The 17,475-nt window shown below is 45.7% G+C and overlaps 1 protein-coding gene and 1 pseudogene across 1 annotated transcript; both read left to right on the top strand.

The window, feature by feature from the left end:
- Positions 1-74: 74 nt before the first annotated feature.
- On the top strand, positions 75-17,031 carry F2R (coagulation factor II thrombin receptor). The gene is made up of 2 exons (XM_003785925.3): positions 75-288; positions 14,379-17,031. The coding sequence occupies exons 1-2, from the start codon at positions 201-203 to the stop codon at positions 15,572-15,574; spliced, it is 1,284 nt and encodes a 427-aa protein (XP_003785973.1). The 5' UTR covers positions 75-200; the 3' UTR covers positions 15,575-17,031.
- On the top strand, positions 5,779-6,435 carry LOC105886622 (annotated as a pseudogene).
- Positions 17,032-17,475: the final 444 nt, after the last annotated feature.

A 17,475-nucleotide genomic window follows, 5' to 3' on the forward strand; every position in this document is an offset into this window, starting at 1 on the left:
CGCGCCGGCTGCTGGCCGCCTGGGGACACCCGCGCGCCGAGAAGCCACCAGTCGCCTGCTTCTGCTCGCTCGCAGCCCCGCGCTCCGCCGGCCAGAGCCGACGGCTGCAGGACCCCAAGCAAGTGAGGAGAGAAAGTCGAGACTAGTAGCCCGAAGCGGGGACAGCCTCCCGGAGCGGCGCGGCGCGGAGCCTCGGGACAATGGGGCCGCAGCGGCTGCTGCTTGTCGCCGCTGGTCTCAGTCTGTGCGGCCCACTGCTGTCTGCCCGCACCCAGGCCGGCAAGCCAGGTGAGAGCTGCCCCGGCAATGGGTCGGGCAGCAGGAGGAGGAACACGGAAGGGGGACCAAATGGGCAATGGGGTGGAGGTGCCCCTGACCTCACCCCTGCCTCAGTTTCCTTAGGAACCTAAACAGGCATTTGGGCTGAGATCCTGAGTCCCCCTCAACTTACATCTAGGTGGACCCTGCCCACCCACCCAACCTTTTCGCCGGCCCAGCCGGTACCCCTCCGGACTCGGTTTCGGAGAATGAACCGCGCTGCCACCAGGTATCGGATGTGGAGGGAGAGGGGTCAGGATCCTCCAGGCCGAGCCTGAGGTTCCCGCGTTCGCTTCTTGATCATTGTGTGGTCTCTTTCTCCCGGGACCAGCCACCCCCACCAATCAACATTCTAGCCTTTTCAAAGAAGCGCTCGCGCTGAAGTTTTGCTTTGTTGGAATTTTTTTCTTGCACGTTTTAGAAGCAAGGAAAGCGCGGTAAAGCCCAGTGAATCCCTCTGCTAACCAGCAGCCCGGGCTGGCTCGGCTTTGTGCCCTGGAGGGGCTCACAAGTGTGAGAGATGTGTGACTACAGTGTAGGCTCGGGTGAGACGGAAGGGAGAGGTTTTGTTTGTAACCTAGAACCCGTTCCTTCTAAATGAGAGGAAGAAAGGGGCTCCTTCCTCCCCAGAACCAAGCTGCCTCAGACACTGCAGGACCCCAGTTCTTAAAGAAGTTTCTGTCTGCTGCAAGGAGGTAGCTCATCTAGAATACATTTTGCGATCTGAAATCGATAGATTTGATCAATTTAGAGGGTCAAATATTTTGTATTACCCTTTCTCCAGTCTGGGTAGAGTTGTTTTTTAGCCTGTAAAGTCACTAATTAGAAAGTGAGAAACATGTTTTGAAATTTCTTAGTAACTACTTTATAAACTTTTAGCCATTTTTTTCAAATAGAAACGAATCATTGTAGGTTTTATTGTTATCGTGAAAGAATGTGCACTGTGTATTGCTCCCACATTCAAAAAGAGTCAGACACATCAAGATTAAGACGTGAGGAAGACAAAGCATGTTCTCTGCTCTCCCTTTGTTCACCGTGAGTTTTAAGGAGCTACTGGGGGAAAACTAGAGACCCAGACTTCCCAGGAGGCCTGTGGGTACCATGAGCATTCTTCCCTAGGATGTCTGGAAAAATTGTGTGTGATGTTACATCACTTGACATACTGTTATGTAATTTGTTCGATTTTATTTTTATTTTATTTATTTATTTTTCAAGACAGAGCCTCACTTTGTTGCCCTTAGTAAAGCACCATGGTGTCAAGAGTTCACAGTAATCCCAAACTCTTGGGCTCAGGTGATATTCTTGCCTCAGCCTCCCAAGTAGCTGGAACTACAGGTGCCGACGGCAAAGCCTGGCTGGGTTTTTTAGAGCCAGGATCTCACTCTTGCTCAGGCTGGTCTCCAACTCCTGAGCTCAAACAGTCTACCTGCCTCTGCCTCCCAGAGTGCTAGGGTTATAGGTGTGAGCCACTGTGCCGGCCTGTTCAGTTTTATTTGGGGACAAGCTCTTGAGGGTACAACCTTTTGTTTGAGATTTGGATAGTGAGTGGAGAACAGGTTTATACCAATGCCGCATCCACTGTAGCCACCCTTCCTGCAGCCCCTGCCCCCTGAAGGCTTTCGGTCTCCCTTAGGGAGTGAGATTAAAGGCGACTGGTTCCTATCAGACTCCTTACTCATGTAAGGGGTGGTTTGTGCTAGATTAGTGGTTTTCAATCTTCCTAATGGCACAAGCCTTTAATACAGTTCCTGTGGGTCGTGACCCACAGGTTGAGAACCGCTGTGCTAGATGGACATTGCTAGTATAGACAGAAAGACAAGTGGACAAATGTTGGCTAGTCTAGCAACACTGGATTCTGGAACCACTTTAGGAGGGATAAAAGTACAGAAGAAAAAGAGCTCATTTTAAGTGGATTCCCTGAGACAGGAGGAATCTTCACTTAGGGTTGTGTCATTTCACCCTCTCAAAACACCTTGTTAAGGTGGGTGTTTATCTCCTTCTGCTGATTCCGAAACAGTAGCTAACCAAATGAGGAAAGGGGGCTGTTGGAATGGCCACTAACCCTTGGCACAGGTGGTAAATAGGGCTTCGTCTTCACAGAGCTTAAAATCACTAAAAAGAAAACCAAAAATGGCTCAGCGCCTGTGGCTCAAGTGGCTAAGGTGCCAGCCACATACACCTAAGGTGGTGGGTTCGAATCCAGCCTGGGCCTGCCAAACAACAATGATGGCTGCAACCAAAAAGTAGCCAGGCGTTGTGGCGGGCGCCTGTGGCCCCAGCTACTTGGGAGGCAGAGGCAGGAGACTCGCGTGAGCCCAGGAGTTGGAGGTTGCTGTGAGCTGTGAAGCTATGGCACTCTACCCAGGGAGATAGCTTGAGGCTCTGTCTCAAAAAAAAAAAAAAAAAAAAAACCAAAAATGGGTCTGCTTTTTATTGTCACCATGTACCAGCAACTCTGAATAGTGTCTGTTATAAAGTACTGGCACTAGGACCACTGCCACCATCCACAGTGCCTCTCCAATCCTTGATATGCCACTACGGAGGGAGGCAGAGAGCTTCAGAGAGAGAAGGATGTGTTTACCCTCGGGGATCACCAGCTGTATGTGCTTAGAGGGGCTGTGGCACCCTTCCAGGGCTGGCCCTGCCCACCAGTCCAAGCTGTCCCAGTGCACTTTCTGCCTTTGTTCCCACTCATTTTGTCGTTTTCTACCTTATCACTTTGTGGCTCTCTCATCTCTCCAGGTAGGATTATAAACGTCTAGTAATCCCCATGGAGTCCAGAACAAGTATTCACTCAGCAGATATTGGCAGAGAAATTTGTAAATTCATTAACCAGATTGCTTTCTGTGGTGCAGGCAATTTAAGTGAGATGATATAAAAGCATTGACCGGAAAGGGCCAGTGTCCAAGAGTAAAAAGTGATGTTTCTAAATTTTATAAAACTCTAGCACAGTGGTTCTCAACCTTCCTGATACCATGGCTCTTTAATACAGTTCCTGTGGGTCGCGCCCTACAGGTTGAGAACCGCTGCTCTAGCGCATTCAAGAGTAGCCAGTGGTGACTATGGCAGAATGCCTTGGGTGGGGTGACTGCACATGCTGCCCTCCTGCCCACAGGGTCAAGCCCAGTTCCATGGTGTGGAGTGAGGTGCTCCTCTCCTTGCATGAGGGCCCCCAGCCCCTGTCCAGCCACCTCCTATTACACATCCTCTGCTTTACTCAGCTCCATCCTCTACTTCCTCCCCCCAGGACCTGTGCTTTCTCTGGTTTCTGTCACCATGCAACTCCCTCTGGCCAGCATGCCTGCTCCACACTGCATACCCTACACATTCACATTGAATTAGAAATAGCTACATTACATATACTTTTTATTCTTCGCAATAGCCCTTTGATTAGATGTCATCCCCATCTCAAAAACTGAAAGGTCATAAGCCTAGTAAGAGATAGAATTGGGAGCTGACCACAGGCCAGTCCTTCCTCCGTGCAGGCTTTCTCTGCCACCCCTGTAGAGAGGGACCCCTCAGACTCTCAGCCCCTCTCACAGTGGAGAAGTGACCAACTGTACCCCCACTACCCCTAGAGGCTACAGGCAAAGTCAGCCTCGTTGCCTGGCGGTCCAGACTAGGCCCAGGGAGGTGTTTAGTAAACATTTATGCGGGAACTGGTATACTGCCATTCACTTTTACTGACAGATGATAAGGCAGGCTATAAATAGATCCTGGCTCATGAATATGCTAATTAATTGGCTATTCCAAGAGATGGTGATTTTAAGCCCAAACAGAAAGACACAAAACTGGACAGTGGTTCTACTCGTAGCAGACCACAACGCTCTATAAAGCTTGAAAGTGAAGTTTCTTATGAGCCAGCAAGTCATTTTCTACTCTACTATCTTATCTATCTAACGTTCCTTGGTGGCTTTGCCTTTATTTTTATAGAACGTATCAAAATAGCATGTTCCCTCCTAATTTGTCCACCCTTCCTTTGTGTGAAGAAAATTCTTTGAGGCATTCCCAGCCCTCTTCCCGGGAATGTTCTGTTGTCTCTGCCGGTCACCGGTCACCCTCTGTCTTCCTCATCCAGCACTTCCCAGCTCTGTATGTCTGGACCCATCTATGCCTTGTGAACACGAACTTGCACTTTCTCAGCAGCTCTGAATTGGCTCCTTTTTCAAAACTCTCCTCCCCTACGTCCTTTCTGACTCTGCCTTCCTCCCTTAGTCGTGTCACTTTTGTCCCTGTCACACTCATAAACTGGAACTGAACTGGGCCTTGAGCAGAGCACCCCCAAGACAATGGAGTTCTCAGGACCCTGCTTTCTACCTCTCCTCAATTTGGACATTCATCCCTCTTTTCCCTAGGAACTCTCCTTTTTCCCTTCCTTCCTTCCTTCCTTCCTTCCTTTGTACAATTGGGGAAAATTCGTATAATAATCATTTTTCAGTGTACGATTCAGTTGCACCTAGTACATTTAAACTGTTACACAAGTACAACCTCTACTTAGTTACATCACATCATTGTCATCACCCGAAAAGGAAAAAACCTTGTCCATTAAGCAATCAAATCCCCTTCTCCCTTTCCCCTAGTCCCTGGGTACCACCAAGTTGCTTTTTGTCTCTACGGATTTACCTATTCTTAATATTTAATACAAAAATGGAATCATATAATATGTGGCCTTTTGTGTCTGGGGGATTCCCATTTAACTAGTTTTCATGAGTACCTGGGCTTGACTTCCATTGCAGATACTTAGGAAAACGCTTTTGTTGTCAGCAGAGTCATTGGGAAGCGTGACTTTGGTTTATTTTGATTATGATGCTAGTATTGAGTACAGTGCAGTTTTTGTTTTTGTTTTTTAGGTTTGGGAGGAGTTGAGGCAGAGTCTTACCTTGTTGCCCTTGGTGGAGTGCCGTGGCATCATAGCTCACAGCCTCAAACTCTTGGGCTCAAATGATTCTCTTGCCTCAGCCTCTCCAGTAGTTAGAACTATAGGCACCCGCCACAATACCTGGCTAATTTTTCTCAAACTCCAAGCAATTCAAGCAATCCACCGGTCTCAGCCTCCCAAAGTGCTAGGATTCCAGGGATGAGCCACCCGGCCCAGCTTGGTACTCGGCAGTTTTAACATTCAGAATTTGTTTCCTTGTTTTATGATTTCCTTCCTTCTACCTTTTCCTCTGTCTTGCTTCTGCCTTAAACTCCCTGTAGACTGAGAATTTTTTTCCAAGTATGAACTTTCATGGCCTCAAACTGTTCCACGCTGACCTTGTCACTGTATTTGGAGGAGCCCACTGAAGCTGAGATTGTTATCCCCCATCCTAAGGCATCCAGTGAAGTTTGGCCAACTTAAAATGCCCTTACAGGCTCTCTGGTAAAGGCATGTTAGTGGCTGCAACCTCTGGGCTGGGAAGACACGCACTCCCCATGGAGGCAGAGGAGCTGAGCTGGAGCTAAGGGGTTGCATTAACCATCGCCACTGCAGGATCTGCAGGCCATGGTGTTTTGCAAGCCATGAAGCATATGGAGCCTCAAGGAAAACAAGTTTCTTAAGACCAGGGCACAGTGACTCGGAATCCTGGCACTTTGGAAGGCTAAGGCAGGTAGATTGCTTGAGCTTAGGAGTTTGAAACCAGCCTGAGCAAGAGCGAGATTCCATCTCTACTGGAAAAAAGAAATACAAACCTAGCCAGGCTTTGTGGCACACTCCTATTGTCCCAGCCACTAGGGAGGCTAAGGCAAGAGGATCACTTGAGCCCAAGAGTTTGAGGTTGCTGTGTGTGCGTTGTGATGCCACAGCACTCTACCCAGGGCAACAAAGTGAGACTGGGTCTCAAAAACAAACCCCAGAAAAATAAAAACACAAACAAAATTTTCAAAGTTTTCCAAAATCTGCCTTCAGTGGTGGCTATTTCAGAGGTGAGTTTAACCCAAAATCACACAATGGGAAGAAGCCTTAATACTAGGTGTAAGCCCAACTGTCAATAAAGAACAAAGCAAAAATAACAGGTGCTTATCAATGAATTATGCTCTTCTGTCACCCAGACAAAGGAGGCTCTCCTTATACTACACATAGCTGCCAAAATCAATGACGCTAAAGATTTACTAGAAGGTCCAGCTAAAAAATGAAGTCAATGTTTGATGATTTTCAGTCCATGTTATTTTATGTAAGTCAGTGCCAACTTTTTATAACAAAATGCCTCAGAGCTAAAAATAAATGAATAAATAAACAAAATGAAATGCCCTTACAGACCTTTATACATTCTTTATTTGCTTTCAAAAGTAACTGGCCTGGCTTGGCGCCTGTGGCTCAAGCAGCTAAAGTGCCAGGGTGGGTTCAAATCCAGCCTGGGCTCATATCCAGCCTGGGCCCGCCAAACAACAATGACGGCTGCAACCAAAAAATAGCCAAACTGTACTTACTTTTACTACATGCTATTCATTGCTTTCTTTCCTACACTATTCACTATTTTAAATGTTTGTTGCAACCCTGTAAATTGATTTTATAGCATACATTACTAAGTCTCTACCTTAATTTAAAATACAGTACAGCAGAACAGTGAATTGTCCTGGGGTAACCAAGTTGAAAATCTTTTTTTTGAGACAGTCTCAAGCTGTCGCTCTGGGTAGAGTGCTGTAGCATCATAGCTCACAGCCAATTTGGGCTCAAGCAATCCTCTTGCCTCAGTTTTTCTATTTATAGTGGAGACAAGAGTCTCATTTTTGTTCAGGCTGAGCTCCAGAAATCCACCCACCTCAACCTCCCAGAGTGTTAGGATTACAGGCGTGAGCCACCACGCCTGGCTCCTTTTTTTTGAGACAGAGTCTCACTTTGTCACCCTTGATAGAGTACCGTGGCATCATAGCCCAAGTCGAAAACCTTGTGAGAAGAGCTGTGCTTTTCCAGAAGTTCTGTTTATGATTATTCCTACATATAGAGAACCTAATTTATTTGAGTTCAGGTTTATAAACTTCAGAAGGATCTGGGCAGGACAGAGGATGGAAACAACTTGATACTGAATGAAATTGGTGGTCATTATCATCCTTAACTGTGAATTAGTGCTCATTTTAGCTAGTTGTCTAGGTGGAGAGTAGACAGCAGCATTCTCAGGACAGGGAGCTCAGGACCCGGTAACTTCTGGTGCACAGCAGATCTGAAGGACTGGGAAAAGCCAGGGAGTCAGAGTAGCTCCTGGGGAGGCTGCTGGTGGCCTGCCCTCACCAGGTGTCTCCAGGCAAGGGCCCCATACACTTACTTCCCTTGTGTGGTCTTCATGCTGCTGTAGCTTTGAGTACACCTATGTTTACTTCTCTGTGACTTCTTTTTTCTGGCTTTTCCTTGGACTTGCTTTCCTGCCTTTCAGTGGCGTCCCAGCTCCAGGGCATGTGGTGAGAGGGGAGGCAGCCTCTGACCCTAAAAGCCTCTCCTGGCCCAGCTGTCAGGCAACAATTCTAGCTTTAATTCTGCTTTTTCTGCAGCAGACTTTTGGTCACTTATGACTCTTACTTCTGCCCCATTTAGAACAGTGTCTTACAGACTTATTTTTCTGTTTTGGCCTTGAATGTCTTTCTCCTGCCTTTGTCCTGTCTGTAAGGGCTGGGTTGTTGATGTATGTGGTTGGAGTATAGCACAGGTCACCATAATTCCAGAATTCCCAAGGAACAGCTGTCTACCTATGGCCTGCTTTAGCTAAAAAGATAGGCAGATTTAGATTCATTTGTTTGGTGAAATGCTGAGGGGGTACTCTTTTAGGAGCAAATCATGAATCATAGGTTTTTATATATATATATATATATTTTTTTTTTTTTTTGAGACAGTCTCACTTTGTCACCCTTGGTAGACATGATGCCATGGTATCATAACTCACAGCAACCTCCAACTCTTGGGCTTAAGCAATCTTCTTGCTTCAGCCTCCAGAGTAGCTGGGACTACAGGTGCCCACCACAACGCCTGGCTATTTTTAGAGACAGGGTCTCGCTCTGGCTCAGGCTGGTCTTGAACCCATGAACTCAGGCAATCCACCCACGTCAGCTTCCCAGAGTGCTGGGATTACAGGTGTGAGCCACCGTGCCTGGCCCTGGCCCTGGACCATCTGTCTTAAAGACTTTTCTACACACTGGATCCAGTTGACTGAAATAGGAACTCACAGAGCATAACAAATATGAAATGTTTCAGTTCACTTCATCCTGATTCTCCTGATGATCAAATTATGATATCTTTGGTGAATGGGAGCCCCTTCATATTGACTCCAGAGTCTTTTTGGCCTGACTCTAATATTCTTTGAAGATGTTCAAGGCTTACCTTGTATGTTTCCTGCCTCAGACCTGGAACCAGCCATTTCTTTAAGCAGCACCAGTCCCCCCACCATTTGAAAATGATGTTTGTTTGAGTTTGAGGGACTAGGGCATTTCAATAATGCTGCTGTTTCCACTGGGCAGTTACCGGGTTGCTACTATTTTCCTTCATCCTCCTGCTCATTTCTCTTTAGCCTGTAGTGTTGTTTCATCTGTCCTGCTCTGCGTGGGAATTCAGACAAGGTCCTGGGACTGCTTTGTTCATTCCTAAAGAAGCATGAGCCCTCTAGGGCAGAACTGAGTCAGAACTGAGGCTGGTGTGTCATATGGGATGGTGACACCGTGGAAGTCCCAGGACCGAATGGGACACTGAAAGACCATCCAGTCTCCCCTCTTCTTCTAGGCCAGATCTTCCTCTGTTTCCAAGTCAGAAAAGGTGTTGCCTGGTTCACAACAATCTCCAGAGTGAAGAGAGTCCATATTTAATAGTAATATGCTGTATTCAATAACAAAACTACCCTAGAGCTGTTTAGTGAAACCTAAATTAAGTGAATTTTATCAAGAAGTTGGGAAACTGATTTTAAGGACCTGCCCTACTTTTCTCTTTTATGAAACCAAGAAAACTATGGATGAATTACAAGAGTTTTTAGAATGTTAACATGCATTATCTCTGGCAAGCATTGACCTCTGAGCTGTACTAGGATGGAAAGAAAAGCCAGATACTCCAACTCGAGTTTCAGCTTAAGGGGCTTGAATTAGTTGGAATTCTCTAGTCACCTTAGTCACCTTGCATTTCTTTTCCAATCTTTTTTTCCCCTGACATTTAAACAGTGTTGCCTGTTACAAAAGGTAACACCTCGGGCAGTGATATTTAATCAAGGGATTAGGCATTCCTTTTGGGTTATAGCCTATAAAAATGTCATGTTTCCATGAGTATAAGGTTTCTGTCATGAACACTGTAGTGTCTGAGAAGGCCTAGCCAGGGGAGGCATTTTTGAAACACGTATTACCAAAGGATTAAACACTGAGTAAAGCCTGATGACAGTTTTCTTTTCAGACCAAGTGATACGTCTAAGCTTGGTTATGAGCAATCAGTAGTTGTCCAGTTATATTCCTCTTCTGGGTGTCATCTTGATTTCCGTGTGTGTGTTCATGTGCACTTTCCCCCCTTGATCACTACTGAAGTTCTCAGTCTAGCCAGGATCCTACAGCTACAGAAGAGAACGTGTTATTTCAAGGTTCCCTTAGGTCAGCATTTTTATGGATGCAAGTTTTTGTGCTATTAAAGTGCCTGAATCCATTCATTCTTTTCTTTTCTTTTTTTTTAATTGAGACAATATCTCACTTTGTCACCCTCAGTAGAGTGCTATGGTGTCATTTTTTTTTGTTGTTGTTTAGCAGGCCCGGGCTGGGTTCGAACCCACCGGCCCCAAAGCATGACTAACCACTGAGCTATGGGTGCCTAGCCCCGTTCATTCTTTTCTTTCAATTCCCACACAATCATTATGACCTTCAGGATAGCTTCACATCCCTCAAGAGTTGTCAGGCCTCAATGTGACTGGGTCAAGGTGAACAGAGAGGAATTAGATGAATCACAAAGAGAAGAAAGTGTTGCTTCTAGAAAGGGCTGTGAATTCAAAATCTGATTTATTATTCTGAACTCTTGGCCTATACACTTTACAACCTGCTCTTGTCCCTTATCACACTGAAAAACCAAACATTGCTGACATAGGATGGAAGAGGAGCCTAGATTTCATTTTAATTTAAAATAATTAAGTGAGCCAGGCTTAGTGGCTTACACCTGTAATCTTAGCACTTAGGAGACCAAGGCCGGTAGATTGCCAGAGCTCACAGATTTGAGACCAGCCTGAGCCAGAGTGAGATGTCCTCTCTAAAAATAGTTGGGCATTGTGGTGGACACCTGTAGTCCCAGCTCCTTGGGAGGCTAAGGCAAGAGAATTGCTTAAGCCCAGGAGTATAAGGTTGCTGTGAGCTTTGATGCCACGGGACTCTACCAAGAGTGACAAAGTGAGATTCTGTTTCAAAAAATAATAATAAATAAATAAAATAATTAAGTGAGCAAACCGTTGGATCTAAAAGCACACCACGTGGAAGTGGGAGGGAAAAGGTAATAATAGTTTCTTACATTGCTCAGTTTTGAGTTTCCAAAGTGGGTGTATGGCCTATTTTATATGGGATGCTCCTGGCTGCCAATGATAGACGTCAGAGCCCCATTTAAATAATTCTGAGCTGAGTTCAGAGAGGTTAAGTGGCCTCTGGCAGAGCCAATATTAGGATGCAAACATGTGACTAATTGAAGGAGTACCTACCATGTGCCCGGCTCAATGCGGGAGATTCAGAGATTAATAGAACCAGTTCTTATCTTCGAGAGTCAATCTAGACACAAACATGTACTTAGGGACTCATCACATCATGTTTGTCCTGACCCTATCTATCTCCTGCAGGTCACCCCTCCACCCGCTGGGGACCTGCCCAGGACCTGGCTGTGGTCATCCCATCTCAGCTTTACACTGCTGGGCTGGGCCCGTGTCTCTGCTCACTCTACTCTTTGCTTGGCTCTTCCTTTTGGAAATTGATGCCAGTATGTCCTATTTTTTTTTCTAGGTCTAGAACATCTCTTTGTTAGTTCTTTACTTATATATCCTATTTCTTCACTTGTTTCAATGAGATATTTTTCTTTACTTTATTGTGCATAGTTGAAATACATTCTATCAAATCCTTATCTGCTAATTCCAACATTTGACATCTTGAAATTGGTTTCCATTGATTGTCTTTTTACTTGAAGCTGGGTCATACTTTTCTGATTCCACCTTATTTTTTTCATTGACTAGTAATTATATATATTTATCTTCTATACCATGATGTTTTGAAATATGTACACATTGTGGGATAGCTAAATTAAGCTAATTAACATGTATTACATTAGATGCTTATTTTTTGTAATAAGAACACTTAAAATCTATAAGCAATTTGTAAGTATACAGTACATGGTTAGTAACCACAGTAATCACATTGTGCAGTCGATCTCTGGAACTTTTTTCTCCTGTCTAAATGAAATATTACATCCTTCAACCAATGTCTTCCCAATCCACCCTGTTCTCTAGCCTCTGGTAGCCACCATTCTCCTCTCTGCTTCTATGAGTTCAACTTTTTAGATTTTGCATGTAGTAATAGAGCTTATGCAGTGTGTCTTTCTGTGCCTGACATGTCACTTAACATAAGGTCCTCTATTTCCATCCACATTGTTGAAAATGACAAGATTTTTTTTTAAAGCTGAATTCCCTTTATGTACATACATGATTTCTTTTCTTCCTTCCTTCTCTCCCTTCCTCCCTTCCTTCCTTCTTTCCTCTCTCTCTTTCTTTCCTTCCTCCCTTCTTTCTCTTTCTTTCTTTCTTTTAGACAGACTCTTACTCTATCACCCTGGGTTGTAAATGCCTCCGAGTCATCATGGCTCACAGCAACCTCAAACTTTTGGGCTCAAGCAATCCTCTTGCCTCAGCCTCCTGAGTATCTGGGACTACAGATGCCCGCCATAATGGGTGGCTGATTTTATCTATTTTTAGCAGAGACGGGGTCTTGTTTTTGCTTAGGCTCATGTCAAACTCCTGAGTTCCAGCAGTCCACCCACCTCATCCTCCCAGAGTGCTAGGATTAAAGATGTGAGCCACTGCACCCAGCCACAAAATTTCTTTATCCATTCATTCATCCATCAGTGGACACTTAGATGATTCAAAATCTTGGCTATTATAAATAATGCTGCAATGCACACAGGAGTGTAGATATCTTCTTGACATACTGATTTAATTTCATTTGAATATATCAAATAGTGGGATTGCTGGAGCATATGATAGTCCTATCTTCGATTTTTTGAAGAACCTCCATACTATTTTCAATAACAGTTGTGCTAACTTATACAAGTATTTATACCAACAGTGTACACAGATTTTTTTTTTTTTTTTGAGGCAGAGTCTCATTTTGTTGCCCCTGGTAGAGGCCGTGGCTTCATCATAGCTCACAGCAACATCAAACTCTTGGGCTCAAGCAATCCTCCTGTCTCAGCCTCCTGAGTAGCTGGGACTACAGGCACCTCTACAATGCCTGGCTATTTTTAGTAGAGATGGGGGCTTGCTCTTGTTCAGGCTGGTCTCAAACTCCTGAGCTCAATCAGTCCTCCAGCCTCAGCCTCCCAGAGTGCTAGGATTACAGGCCTGAGCCTCCAGTGGCAGAATTTTAGCAAAGCTTCTTGGGAAGAAAAGCTGTTAAGTGTTGCTTTTCTTTGCTGAACATTTCAAATGGATCTCTTTGGTGGGAGGCTTTATTTTGACACCTGGTTGATACTCCAAAGACCCTGATTGACCTAGCAAGCACCTTAAGGCATAGAGCATTCTACAGCCCAGCCGAGGGAGGCCTTTGGCCTGGCGTGAGTGGCCAAGAACAGCTGCTGCTGTCAACCTGCTCAGGAAGGAAGCAGGACAATGACTGGAGTGATAGGGACGGTATGGCTGTGCTAGGAGATAACCTGAGGGACTGTGTTTTGGCCCCAGATATGATGACAGATTTCTGCATTCTACTGTGTAAACAAGCTAAAAGATAGTAGAGGAAAGCTGCTGTTCCCAGACATGACACAGCGAGCTTGGAGTCCTGACTCCTACAGAATTTGCCTCTAGCTCCATAACATTTAATGAGTCCCCTCCACTTTCTTTGTGGATTTTTCCATAGTGAAGGTGATTCCTGAGATGGTTGCAAACTAAATGGAGAAAATGGGCTGGACACAGTGGCTCAGGCCTGTAACCTTTTTTTTTTTTTGAGGCAGAGCCTCAAGCTGAGCCCCTGAGTAGAGTGGCATGGCTTCACTGCTCACAGCAACCTCCAACTCCTGGGCTCAAGTGAGTCTCTTGCCTCAGCCTCCCAAGTAGCTGGGACCACAGGTGCCCACCACAACGCCCAGCTATTTTTTGGTTGCAGCCGTCATTATTGTTTGGCAGGCCCGGGCTGGATTTGAACTCGCCACCTTAGGTGTATGTGGCTGGCGCCTTAGCCACTTGAGCCATAGGCGCTGAGCCAGGCCTGTAATCCTTTGAGAGGCTGAGGCAGGTTGATTGCTTGAGCTCAGGAGTTTGAGACCAGCCTGAGCCAGAGCAAGACCCCATCTCTACTAAAAATAGAAACATTAGCCGGGCGTGGTAGTGGGCACCTGGAGTCCCAGCTACTCGGGAAGCTGAAGCAGGAGAATCCTTCAACACAGGAGTTTGAGGTTGCTGTGAGCTATGATGATGCCACAGCACTCTACCCAGGGTGACAGAGTGAGACTCTGTCTCCAAATAAATAAATAAATAAATAAAAGCTAACTGGGGAAAATGTGCACAGGAAGGCATGTGAAAAATCCCAGAAGCTGGGAGTGATGTTTATGTAGACAGTGGCTAGCACAGAAAAGAAATCACTGTTGATTCCTTCATGCCAGGAATTTCTCCATGTCTCTGCAGGGTAGACCTCTGAAAGTGCAGCATTCACCCTTGGCCCGTTGAGGAGCAGAGTTTTAAAAGGGTTTGCTTACATCAAAACAAAACGTGGCATGAGATTCTGAGTTAGCTTATTCTCTGATAATGGTTATCTGTGCAAGCCCTGCTCTTTACCACCTACTCTCCTTGTAAGAAAACAAAAGTTAAGCAAAAGTAAAATATGCCCTCTCTTCGTCTCTTCTGCCCTTTTCATTCATTCACTTAAAAAAAAATTTTTTTAATTGTCTTTTTCAGAGTTAAAAGCAACAAACGGTACTGTGGATCCCCGGTCGTTTGCTCTGAGGAATGTCAATGATGGCTATGAACCGTTCCCGCTGGGGGAGGATGAGGAGAACAACGGAAGTGCTGTAACAGAAGCCAGATCAGTGTCCACCAATGAAAGCCGGCCTCTTCGGAAGCCACCCCCTGTGTTCATCTCCGAGGATGCCTCCAGATATCTGACCAGCCCCTGGCTGACTCTCTTCGTCCCCTCCGTCTACACGGGCGTGTTTGTAGTCAGTCTCCCGCTCAACATCATGGCCGTTGTTGTGTTCCTCTTGAGAATGAAGGTCAAGAAGCCGGCTGTCGTGTACATGCTGCACCTGGCCACGGCCGACGTGCTGTTCGTGTCCCTGCTCCCCTTCAAGATCAGCTATTACTTTTCTGGCAGCAATTGGCAGTTTGGGTCTGAAGCGTGTCGCCTTGTCACGGCAGCTTTCTACTGTAACATGTACGCCTCCATCATGCTCATGACGGTCATCAGCATTGACCGTTTCCTGGCCGTGGTGTACCCCATCCAGTCCCTCTCCTGGCGCACTCTGGGACGGGCTTATGTCACTTGTCTGGCCATCTGGGCTATGGCCATTGCAGGGGTGGTGCCTCTTCTCCTCAAGGAGCAAACCAGCCAGGTGCCGGGGCTCAACATAACCACCTGTCACGATGTGCTCAATGAAACCCTGCTCGAAGGCTATTACGCCTATTACTTCTCAGCCTTCTCCGCGGTCTTCTTCTTCATGCCCTTGATCATTTCCACAGTCTGCTACGTGTCTATCATTCGGTGTCTCAGCTCTTCCACGGTTGCCAACCGCAGTAAGAAGTCCCGGGCTTTGTTCTTGTCAGCTGCTGTTTTCTGCATCTTCATCCTTTGCTTCGGGCCCACCAACGTCCTCCTGATCATGCATTATTCGTTCTTTTCTCGTGATTCCTCCACAGAGGCTGCCTACTTCGCCTACCTCCTCTGTGTCTGTGTCAGCAGCATCAGCTGTTGCATTGACCCCTTGATTTACTATTATGCTTCCTCTGAGTGCCAGAGACACCTCTACAGCATCCTGTGCTGCAAAGAGAGCTCCAGTGCCAGCAGCTACAACAGCAGTGGTCAGCTGATGGCAAGTAAGATGGACACCTGCTCCAGTAACCTGAATAACAGCATATACAAAAAGCTGTTAACTTAGGAAAAGGGACCGCTGGTCGGTGAAAAAGAAAAGGTTGGAAAAGTGCAGAACCTGAGGATTCTATTAGGACCTGCCCAAACCATACATACTTCCCCACCTAAAACAACAAAGTATGATTTGTAGCCCTGCTTCTTAAGGCCAGCCATCTAGCATGTGTTTTTGTTAGTCCTCAGAAAAGGTGACAAGAATAGAATACAATGCTATTCCAAGGGAGTCTTGCCAATGCTTTGTTAATAACTGAATGTCACTTCTTGATATATCTGAGGGACTTATTATATACATATATACATATGCACACACACATAGTATTCACAGTGTGGTATAGAATAGGCACTTTGAAACCTTCTCTTTTTTCCACTGTGATTATGGAAATAATCTCCAGTTCCCTGATTTTACATGCAGTCTAGGTTAGTGAAGGTTAGCCCTGGACATCTGAAGGTGTCCATCAGTCATGAGGGGTTTCATGGATGGGACTCATATAGCTTTTGCAAATAAGTGTATTCTGAAATTGTTTGATAGCAATGTTTAAGTTATTAAGGGATAAGACTTAGTACATACTATCTGTGTATAGAAAAAAAGTGTTTTAAACATATCGAAGTTTGAATTCTTAAAATTATTGAAACAGATTAAAAGCTCTCACTTCGATATGGGTAGCATTTTTGATGTTTTACACATTGTGTTCATAAACCGAGACTGAGCTTAAGTGCCCCCAGTGACCCTTGCTGGCTTTCAGAGTGGCCTACCCCAAGAGCTGCATGCATCTGCCCCGATGGAAGGCTTAGAGCAGCAGGGACATGGCAGGACCATGTCAGACACAGACTGGCCAGAAGCCCCTCAGCTGAGCCTCCTGGAGAGCGGCAAGGTCAGGGCCACCATGTTTGTTCCATCCTCCTGGAGTCCCCCAAAGGTTGGCTGAGAACAGATCACATGTATTCGAAACCGGCAAAGCAGAAGGTGATATCCTGGGAGGTGATGACTGTGAAAGCCTTTTGTACCCCTCTCAAGAGCAGAGAAAGAAAGCAAGTTCATGTCCAGTAGCCGTCCTGCACAGTTAGTTTTCCCGTGGAAGCACCCATGCGTGCTGTGAGCACTCTTGACAGGTGCCAGCACGCCGAGAGGGAGAAGACTGAGCTCTACCCTCAAGAACAGCAAAGTAGCTTCTGCGAGGAGAATGTGATGTAGCTATAATAAATATGTCACATAAAGAAGTGTGGTTAGCCAGCAGTCCCCAAGCATGTTTCACATAAGCAAGGCCTGTCAGTTTTGAACATTTGGGTTCCTCTGAACATTAGGGTTCTTACTTCCTGTGTTTTAAGGTGAAAACATAACACATGTATTTTTAAAAATACATTCTTCTAAAAATAGTTCTTCACTATTTATTTACAAATGTGTGTTCAATCATTTACTCAAATCAGAGCCAGGTGCAGTGGCTCAGGCCTGTAATCCCAGGACTTTGGGAGGCCCAGGCAGGAAGATCACTTGAGGCCAGGAATTTGAGACCAGCCTGAGCAAGATAGCAAGACCCTATCTCTACAAAAAAATGAGAAAAATTAGCCAAGTGTGGCAGGCTACCTGGGACACTGAGGCAGGAGGATCACTGGAGCCCAGGAGTTAAAGGCTACAGCAAGCTAGGATTGTACCACTGCACTCCACCCTGAGTGAGAGTGAAACCCTGTCTCAAAAAAGAAAAAGATGACTCACCATTTTGTTTTTTAAGAATCGATTGTATCAGTCTAGTTGGAAATAACAAAAGAAAATGGAGTTGAAATTGAAATTTAGGAAAATGGCTTGGCACCTGTGGCTCAAGTGGCTAAGGTGCCAGCCACATACACCTAAGGTGGTGGGTTCGAATCCAGCCAGGGCCCACCAAAAAACAGCCAGGCATTGTGGCGGGTGCCTGT

This window comes from Otolemur garnettii, unplaced genomic scaffold, assembly GCF_000181295.1.
Source record: "Otolemur garnettii isolate 467f Iridium unplaced genomic scaffold, OtoGar3 scaffold00017, whole genome shotgun sequence".
Lineage (NCBI taxonomy): Eukaryota > Metazoa > Chordata > Mammalia > Primates > Galagidae > Otolemur > Otolemur garnettii.